Raw genomic sequence first — 10,346 nt, forward strand, 5'->3', positions numbered from 1 at the left:
ATTGGTTTCTATGTTCGAGGCCTGTAGATAACTTTCATTGCCTTCACTTGTCTCTGTTATGCCTGAATATTAATTGGGTCATCTTTGCACTTCCTTTTAGAATTATGGCAAAAGAATAATATTTAGAATTGACAACTCATGTTTTAAGTTAGACTGGATCATCCGAAGTATTGAATACGCATGTAGTAGTAAATATGGTGCTTGATAAGGTTATAAATATTCGTTGAAGGAAACCTATAGCAAATATGAAATTCCTTTCCCAAATAGGGTGCACATGCCCTAGATATTTATTGCTTTCTAGATTGATAGCATACACCATTGATGTTTTGCGATTCTGACAAAGCACGAAAACACATAGGCTATTCTGCATATTATGGGCAACTTGATGGTCTTTGCAACACGTTGATAAACATGGGGTTGATATTATAAGCATGTTCATAACCTTTTAAACACGTGTCCTCATTTTCGTGTTTCAGTGTAAAATTGACAGACACTTATAACGATGTAATCTCGAGCACGTGATTGAGTTAGATAAGATCATCTCTGATCATGGAGTTCGCAAAAAAAACAAAACTGTTTTTGTTTTTGGACAATGGAGTTGTACATCAATTTCTTGTAACTATGATATTGAAGATAAAGGGGTTTCTAAAAGGGGAGTTGATAAGCATGTATGCTCAATATGTGTCGGAATATACCAAAATGTGTCAGAATATACCAAAAAGTCTTGGGAAATCTTAGAATTGATCAACTGGGAGAAAATAAGAAAATATGATTGTATAGCTATTAATAAATTTTATTCTGCAGATAAATTTATGTAGCTCAACTGTTTTAGTAGGAGCTTCACAGGTTAAGTTGTTGGGTTAGTAACATAATATTATATCAATTTTTTTGGATGATATCATTTTTTTTTGTGTGTAAATCAGCCATTTGAATTAAGACAAAAAATACATAGTGTACAAAAAGGTCTGCTCGTGCAGACTAAAGATCGACTCCCTTGCCCGATTCCAACATTTCATAACCATCTAGACTGTCAAAAATCCCCAAGGCTCACCACGCAGGGCGGCACAGAGAGGGTTGGGGACATCAAAACCAGTAATCCATCTGAGTATATGGAAAAACAGAGATCAAACAGACCAAAGTTCCTCCGAGACAAGCAAGGAAAACTAAGAAAAAGACTGTTAAAAAGAGAGACAGAGTACTGAAACATAACAAGTAGACTCGCGTAACCGAAACAAAAAAGTGCTGACCCAAGACCCATGAAAGCACACAGAGACTCCCAAAGCATCCCATTACAGCCCTAGAATGATATAATCCTTGGTGGAGGAATCCTGGCCGGCCGAAGTTGTAGCTCTGCCGGACTGAGGTGGACGTTGGGAAGAACGCTTCCCCTGACTGGTCCCCATGGTCTCCTCTGCCCCTTCCCCCACAACAGCGGCATCCTGGCAAATGGAATGCCTCAGAAGGCTAATCAGCACTGTCAACTTTTTGGATATGTTACCAAATTGTTGCTCCAACGAACTGATTTTGAAGTCCAGCGCTTCCAAAACTGCCATGTGATCCGCAGATAAGACAGAAATAGCCTGGTGAGCCTGATTGAGATACTCCCCTTGCATACTGATAGCTTTCGCTAACATCATTTTCATTCGCCACATCTCCGCCTGAGTGTGGACATATTGAGTTGCCCGTGTTGTTGCCGTGTCGGGATCCTGAACCCACTCCATTTCCTTTTCCAGTTCATTATCCTCTAAGTTTTCTTCCTCTTCAGCAACAATTGCTTCCAACTCCTCTATTTTGTGTTTTTCCTTCTGCGAGGTTCTCATTTCGTATGCCTCCCGAGCATGCTGCAGGTCTTTGTTGGCCGCAGCGTTTCTGCTGCCTTCTCGCGCCATCCTCCTATGACAAAGAACAGAGAAAAGCCACCTTCTGAGAGCACAAATGAGACGATGCTGGTATCCGTTGGAGAGCAGAGCATTGCTCTTGTAATTGGGGACTGTAATTATAGAAGAGGGAGACCCTGAGTCGCTTGAGGCTCCCCATCTCGTCAACTTATGCTCGCACATCCCTTCATAATTATTTCTACTCCAAGGATCACAATTTTGTTGATGGGCTGAATCCATATTATTAAATCAGCTGCACTTGAACCATTCTGGTGAGTGCCAAGTGGCTTTTATTTTGTTTTGATGCCAGCGGAGTCCATAATTTTTGTTCATGGAGCTCCTAGGAACTGACCTGGCCTGCTTGTGCATTGAATGCCTCTTCCATCTGTGTACTCCTTTAGCCTGCCGACCCTTTATCCTTACTTCCCTTCGATTGGATGGCATCATTCTCCACTAACGGCGAAGATCTTTGTACCCCTAGCCTCATCTTTCGTTAAAAATGTCCTGCCTCGAAAGCAGTGTGCACCTGTTTCTCAGCGTCGTGTAAGTGATGTCCTGCCAACAACTGTCCAAGTTGATAGTGGGATTATCGATGCCATAATTTGCCAAGTGATCCACTCCGGTATTAGCTTTGCGTCTAACTGCCTGAAAGATTAAGTTGTTCAGCCAAGAAAGATGTTCGGCAATGCTCTCTGTTACCTTGGCCAGTCTCCAGTGCCGAGTGAATTTACTTGTTTTGGCTCCCAAATACAGTTTCCTCGCTGCCGTGATCGCTAGCTGAGAGTCCCCTTCCACCACAGCTGCTCCAGCTTTTAGTTTCCTGAGAATTCTCAAACCTTGTTCCAACGCTGCAAATTCCATTTCGTTGTTAGTTCCTTCACCTAGAGCTCGACTGTAGATATATTGAATTCCGCCTTCACTGTCCCTTAGAACCCCTCCGATGCCAGCAGGTCCTAGATTACCCCTGGAAGCTCCATCGAAATTGAGTTTGAGGAATCCTAATGGCGGTTGCTTCCAGGTATTCACACTGGTATTTAACTCCTGCCGACGCTTCGAGGAGGATGCGAAGTTTCCCTTGTCAAGGTTAAAAGCTTTCAAAATCTGTAAGTCTGCACTCGAGATGTTTGTGTCTTGTTCTATCCTTCCTTTGATGAGAACCGATTGCTTGATATTTTGGAGAATTGTATCTTTTAAGTGGTTTATATTTCTAATTTCATTTAGGAAGACTCTCCAGTTCCTTTCTTTCCAAATTGACCATGCAATGAACCCTGGTATGAGTTTCCAAATGGTGTTAACTAGTTGATTATTGGAGAAATTACCCCTCCAGTTCTCGATAGTTTCTTGAATAGAATTCTTGTCCCTGTCCGTCCTTTGAAGTATGGTTTCCGCCCATATCCATAAACTGTCTGCCCAGTCACATGTATTGAAGAGGTGATTCATGGTTTCCTCTTCCGTTCCACACATGGGGCAGCGTGAAGGGCCTGTGAATCCTTTTTTCTGGAGATTCTCCCAAGTTAGCATTTTCCTGTGCATTAGGAGCCATAGGAAAGTTTTGATTTTTGGCCAAAGTTGGGCATCCCAGACTTTGTTGTGCCATTTGACCTTTTCTTCATGCTCTAAGTCTTCTATGTGAGTTCTGGCTTCTCTGAGCCTAAAGTTTCCTCCTTCTAGCTTTCCCCATCGTAATTGGTCACTATCTCCTGCTATCCATCCTTCTCTTCTCTAGTTGTGTTCTCAGGTTCCTCATACCGTTGTTTACTTCGGTCAGGTGCTCTGTCTCATTGAATATCCAGGTTCTCCACACCTGGTCCCTTTCATTAGGCTTCCAATATTGATTCACTATAGTTCTCCCTAGCTCCTGGTTGTTTCTTTTGAATCTACGAACTCAGGCCTTTCCAACTTGGGGAGTTTTTTCCATGCGTCCTCCCAAAAAAGGGCTATTTTATCATCACAAATTTCCCAAAATCTATGCTCCTGGATAATTTTCCGGTTGTTTCTCGCTAGGTTCCATATTGGTGAGCCTTCTGGGTTTTCTTGCATTCTGATTAAGTTTTGTAAACTATGATTTGGAGTGTACTTTTTCTTCCAATGTTTGGCCCATGGTAATTGAGGTTCTTTCAGCCACTTCCACCATAATTTAGCACGACAGGCTCGGTTAATAGTGGAAGGGTCTTGCAAGTTCAACCCTCCCATATGTTTAGGTTTGCACAGTTTGTTCCACGCTATCAGTGACCATTTCTTCTTCTTTGAATTACCCGACCAGAGAAAGGTCCTTTGGATGACCCTTATCTTTTGCAGTACTCCCTTGGGTGCTGGAATAATGGAGAGCATATATTGAGGAATGGCCTGGAGGACTGCTTTGGTTAAGACCAATCTTCCTGCGAAGTTTAGGGCCCTGTGGGTCCAATGATGACATCTTTTTTCTAGGCTAGCCAAAAAATTTTCCCAGTGCGTTTTTTGCCAAGGTTTGTCAGTCAACGGAGCTCCTAGATATCTCGAGGGGAGGCTGCTTCTTTGGAAGCCTAGAATGGAGGAAAGATTTTTCTGCACAGCTAAATGAGTATTGAAAAAGAAGATAGAAGATTTTGATAGATTTAGATCCATACCTGAGGCCTTGCTAAAGAGATTGAGAATCCTTTTGTAGCCCAAGGCTTCTTTGACTGAGGGAGTACCATGCAACATCGTATCGTCAACAAATTGTTGGTGGGTAGTTGCTGGAATTGAGGCCAGGGGTTACAGTCCTTTAATAACTCCTTCCTCTTTAGCTTTATGAATAAGTCTACTTAAACCTTCCATCAAAATCACGAAAAGGAAGGGGGATAATGGATCACCCTGTCTGAGACCTCGTGAAGGAGAGAATTGGGCAGAAGGGGCTCCATTCACCAGAATTGAAAATCTAGTAGATTTGACCAAAGCTAGAATCCAAACTATCCATTGTTCAGCAAAGCCAAAGGCTCTCAATATCGTTTCCAGATAATGCTAGTTAACCTTGTCATACGCCTTTGACAGATCTAGTTGCATCATCATACCTGCTTTCTTCTGAGTTTGAAGTGTATGAATCATCTCTTGTGCCAGTAATACATTGTCCAGAATCTGTCTCCCCTCTACATAGCCTAATTGCTCTTCTGAGATAATGCCCGGAAGTATGGGTTTCATTCTATTGGCTATTACTTTGGAAATAATCTTGTATACGACATTGCATAGCGCTATTGGATGAAACTTTGAAGGGGTGTTAGCTTCCTCCTCCTTTGGAATCAGGGCAAGGAAGGTGGAATTGAGGGACTTGAGGATTGAGGCAGATCGCTGTGAAATCCTCCACTACCTCCCAAACTTCTATTTTGACTATTTCCCAACAAGCTTTGTAGAAGTTAATGGTAAAACCATCAGGCCCAGGTGCTTTATCATTAGGCATTTCTTTCACGGCCTCTTCCACCTCTTCCATGGAAATTTCTCGAGTTAAAGCCAAGTTCTGCTCTGCCGTGATTAGCTTGGGGATTGAGGAAATAAGTTCATCAATGGCCTCCATTCTGTCAACTTCAGGTTCTTGAGCTATTCTGCTGAAATGTGTAGTAAGAAGGTTAGAGATCTCTTGATGTGTCTGTATTGTGGCTCCCTGTTCATCTTTAAGGCTAAGGATTTTATTAGCTCCTCTGTGGTCAATAGCTGATCTGTGGAAGAATTTCGTATTCTGTTCTCCTTCCTTAAGCCACTGAACTCAAGATTTTTTTCTTCCAAAGAGTTTCCTCCTGTTGGCAACGTAGTTGCCAGTCCTGCATCAGCATCTTTTCCTTGGTCACAGTTTTTGGGTTTATGTTCCCATGAATCCATCCTTCATGTATCTACTCTAATTGCTCCTCTAGTTTCTTTTTTCTTTGAATATGTTCCCAAAGACTACTTGATTCCAGATTTTGATTTTGTCTTTAATGTATTTCAGCTTACCCTGTAACCTATACATTTTGGTGCCTTTAATGCCCATAGGTTCTTTCCACCATTGTTCAATTTGCTGTATGAAATCAGGATGGGTGAGCTAGAATTTTTCGAATTCTAAAAATTTTATTTCTTAGAGTACCCTAGATTGCAGCAGTCAATGTAATGGGCCAGTGGTCTGACCCTCCACTGGGAAGAATATTTGATTCCACTATAATTCCTTCCAGTAGTATTCCTTCTATTACTAGAAATTTGTCCAGTCGAGAAGCTATTTGCCTTTCACCTCCCCTTTTGTTGTTCCATGTGAAAGCACCACTTCTGGGGAAAACGTCCACTAGTTTAGCCGTCTTGATGAAGTCTAGGAAAGCTTCAGAGTCTCTGTTGAGTTTCCTTATACCTCCTTTCTTTTCCATGAGGGTGGTTATCATGTTGAAATCCCCTCCTATGATCGCCTTTGCTAGGGGATACCTTAGCTTCAGGTTAAGCAGATTTCTCAAAAAAAGAAGCTTGTCCTCTAGCTTCTGTGGACCATAGACATTAGTAAAAATATAGGTCTCAGAGTTTCCTACGACTTGAGCTTCTACAGCTATGAAGGATCTGGCCACCTCAGAGGAAAGGATCTTGATCACTTGTGGATTCCACAAAGTGATTAAGACTCCCTCCCATCCATTGCTAGCAGTCTCCAAGTATTCCATACGCTTACCTAGTTTTTTGATGATATTGATTACCGTGCTACTTGAACATTTAGTTTCCTGCACAAACACTATGGCTGGTTGTTCCTTTTGGACTTTCTTCTTTAAAAGACACTGTTTTGTTTGGTTGTTTAGCCCTCTAGCATTCCAAGAAAGATTTTTCATTTTAAACAGAGTTTAGGAGATTAGAGAAAAAGCCTCTAGGGCTTTCATCTTACCAAAGTTTAAGAGCATTTTTCCCAGTTCTTACAATGCCTCATTGTTCGTTCTGGGTCCTCTCTTTTTACGGTATTTGGAACTTGTTGAGGTTTGACGCAGACTGGTGAGCTCCAGTATTGTAGCAATAATGCTACAACTCCCGGGGCTTCCTGTCTCTCATTTTATCAACCCGGTAGTTCGTACAAACTTGGAAGCGACGGTGCTATATGCACAAGTACTAGCTCTTGTCGCAACTGTCACTTGGTCAGCTGGCACAAGTCCGCTAGGGCTCAAGCCAACTTCTATAGGCTCTCAGAAGAAGCTTGCTAATTGATGGACGAAAGCTAATCTCAAAGGAAAGCTACTCTACTTGACAAAAATGGACTGAAAGCAAATCAAAGCATGTAAACCTAGGAAACCCTAATTTAACTAGTCTGACCTCTACAATGCATGGAATGTAAATGCAACTTCTACCAATGCTGTCACTACCTCTGATAAATGAAAATGCATCGTTCTAAATTACTTGCATCATGAAAGTTATGTTTTTGTATTTTCTGTTAAGTGTGTGGGATGATGGTGATCTTGAGCTAACTAGGGTTTGGTTGTGCAGATGGGATGGAGAAGGAAGGAAAGCGTGGGATAGGTTGGGGAGGCTAGGAGAGGTCCCTAGGGATCCTTAGCACCCATCCACAGAGGTTCCTCGCATTCAGATGCTCAGCAACCGAGAGAGTGGCCTCCTACAGGATGGCTGTGGAGAATCCTACAGGATACTCTGTTTTCTACAGGATGTCTATAAATGGCTACAGGATGACCTACTGTGAGTGTTTGGAGTGATGGAGGTGTGATGAAATGGTAGGGGGAGATGTGTAAGGTAGGAATGAGGCTGGTGATGGCTTTAGAAGTGGAAGATTAGGATGGGAAGTGAGTGTAGGGAGGAGGATGGAAGGTGAAGTGCTATGTCAACGAAAGGCTAGAGAATGGAAATACGTGAGGAATGAAAGACTTTGTGAGGTAACAGAGCGGAGCAGGGGTCAAAGAGATGTCTGCATGCGTGATCAAGATGGAGGGCAAAGTGATGGAACGAGAGAGAGCAGTGTAAGTGAAACAAATGCTTATGACTGTCACTTAACCAAAAATGCATCAACCTAAACTACTTGTGCTTGTAAATTCGATGAGCAGCAATCTAAACGTGAAAGAGAACGTGCATGAAGCTGTGGTAAGGAAGTGTGGTGCAGGTGTGAATCATGTAGAAGCAGCTAACTTAACGTGACTGTGTTGGCAGCAATCATGGAATAAAGAAATGCGTATTTTTGGTGGTTAATCATGGACTTCACTCCAATCCCAGATGAGACGGCAGTGAGCCTTAACAACCTTTTTGTTGGAGCTCCAATCGATTATATCTATCCTCTGCTACACTAAGCAAATGGAAACAAATTCACTATAAGCAATCTCCTTTCTAACTCATGAAAAAGACCAACTCAACAACTTGTAATTCGAATTGCATGTGTAAATGGAAAGCTCACAGTGCTGAAATGAAATGGAAACAACACTACAGCAGAGGGGATCTATGGCTCTCAGGTTGGGCCCTAACCTGAGAGCTATAGTCTCCTTAAGAAAAACTCAGAACTAGATCACAAACTGCCTTCTTTATTCATAACTGATATCATGCCAAATTGGCTTACAAAAAGGAACGAAAACTGAACTGTGCTCCAAAATTACAATAGCAATACGAGAGTTTCAACAACCTATCTAAGGCTAAAGCCTTCATACTTATACAAAAACGATGATCCAACAAGTGTCCTACATTTTAGGAGCTCGGCTGTCCAACTAGAGTTTAACTGCTGATCCTGTAGGATGGTCATAATTGCTGTTCCTGTAGAGCAGTTTATAATTGCTGTTCCTGTAGAACAGCTGGCCGTTTTTTAAGCTCGGAGGGGAGATGGATTAGAGCTCGGAGTTCTTGATGGGAATCACGAGGGATGTCCCTAGAACCGTGGACATCCTCTCCCAAAACCCGCAGTGCCACCTCGTTGTCTCCTTAACTCCTTTTTCGTTGTCTTTTGCTCCCTTTTAATGCCAAAACCTGGAATCAAAATGCATTAGTCACATAGAGAGAGTGCCTACCCTTCTTCCTACAAACAACATGAATAAACTAAGAAATGCATGCATAAGCAATAAAAAAATGAATGGTTTGAGCAAGAAGAATAGGCCAAAATGAGCCCAAATTGTACCAAAATTGGGGCTCATCATCACCCCCCAGCTGAACCATTTGCTCATCCTTGAGCAACCTTGCTCCTGCTCCTTGTCCTTGGCCGAGGATTCGGGACCGGAACAGGCTCTTTCTTTTCTGGTTTTGATGGCCCTGCCTTCTCTGCCCCTGGTGGTGATGAGGGTGATGCTTCCTTCCCCTTTCCTATTTCCTTGAGTCGGGCTTCGGAAGGCGACTGGCCTATTTTTCGTGTCCAGGAAGTTATTTTTGGGCTCCCTTTTTCTGGGGTGGCTGATGTTTTAGAGGGGGTCCTTGCACTGGGTGAAGTAGGGACATCCCCTGAAGTGGTTTGGCTGCTGGGTGGAGGCTGTGGCTTGCCCGTGGTCATCCTCTTGCTTCTCCTGACTTCAGGTGGTAGAGGGGTCTCCCTCTCTCTTTTCTCTTTCGGTTTTGGAGGTGTGCTGAGGGCAGCCAGTGCCACTGCTGCCTCCTTCTCAAGAACGCCAGCCTTCTCTTTCTTGCGCTTTGCTATCTCGGAGCTCCTTGTAGAGGGCCTCTCCTTTTTAGATTTCGGGCTTCCTGTGGAAGACCCTGCTTTGCCCGCTTCCGGGCTTCCTGTAGAAGATTCTTTCTTTGTCTTCGGACTCTCTATAGGAGGCTGTATCTCAATGACCTTCGGGCCTCTTGTAGAAGCCCCTCTTTCCAATCTCGGGCTTCTTGTAGAAGCCTTTTTCTCCGTTTTTGGGCCTCCTGTAGAAGCCTGTCCTCCAATGATTTTCGGGCTTCCTGTAGAAGCCTTGGTTGTTGCTCTTGGGCTTCCTGTAGAAGCCTGTTCCTTACTGATCTTCGGGCTTCCTGTAGAAGCCTTTATCTTTGTTTTCGGGCTTCCTGTAGAAGCCTGTTTTTGTGTTTTCGGGCTTCTTGTAGAAGCCTGTGCTTGCGTTTTCGGGCTTCCTGTAGAAGCCTGTGCTTGTGTTCCTGTAGATGCAACTTCCGCCACCTTTTCTTGCTTGGCTGCGTGGATTTTGCTTTTGGCTTTGCCTGCAGGAGCTGACGAGGTGCTTGGGCTGGCAGGGACCACCTCAGTCTTGACTGCCCTGCTTTTCAACCTCTGTTCCCTTGCTGACAGGATGGGGGTGTCTTCTTTTGCTCTGTCATCCTTTCCCTCCTCCTTTTCCTTTCGTTCTTCCTTTTGTGTCGGAGTCGGGACCTTTTTGCTTTTCCCTTTCTTACTCTTGGCTACGGGCTCTTCTTCTTCACCGCTAGAGGACTCCGTTTCTTCAAGCAACATTTTTATGTCCCCTTCCCGTGTTAAGTTCCTAAATGATTCCCATGCGAGGGGGACTTTATATGAGTGAAGAGCATCCTCCACAAGCAATTTTATCAGCCCATGATGGGCTATCTGATCAGGGATTCTGTCCTTGAGCTTTGTAGAGCACTCCA

The 10,346-nt window shown here is 43.4% G+C and overlaps 1 protein-coding gene across 1 annotated transcript; it reads right to left on the minus strand.

The window, feature by feature from the left end:
- Window positions 1-5,947: 5,947 nt before the first annotated feature.
- Window positions 5,948-6,499, minus strand: LOC149152061 (uncharacterized). Its single transcript, XM_089443359.1, has one exon. It carries the CDS (start codon window positions 6,497-6,499, stop codon window positions 5,948-5,950), a length of 552 nt encoding a protein of 183 aa, XP_089299485.1.
- Window positions 6,500-10,346: the final 3,847 nt, after the last annotated feature.

The sequence above is a fragment of the Pinus tabuliformis genome, chromosome 9 (assembly GCF_031772625.1).
Source record: "Pinus tabuliformis cultivar Carrire ecotype Pingquan chromosome 9, CPIR1, whole genome shotgun sequence".
NCBI classification, from domain to species: Eukaryota; Viridiplantae; Streptophyta; class Pinopsida; order Pinales; family Pinaceae; genus Pinus; species Pinus tabuliformis.

Coding starts and splice junctions, on each gene's coding strand:
- LOC149152061 (XM_089443359.1), bottom strand. CDS start 6,499: ATGGAATACTTGGAGACTGCTAGCAATGGATGGGAGGGAGTCTTAATC.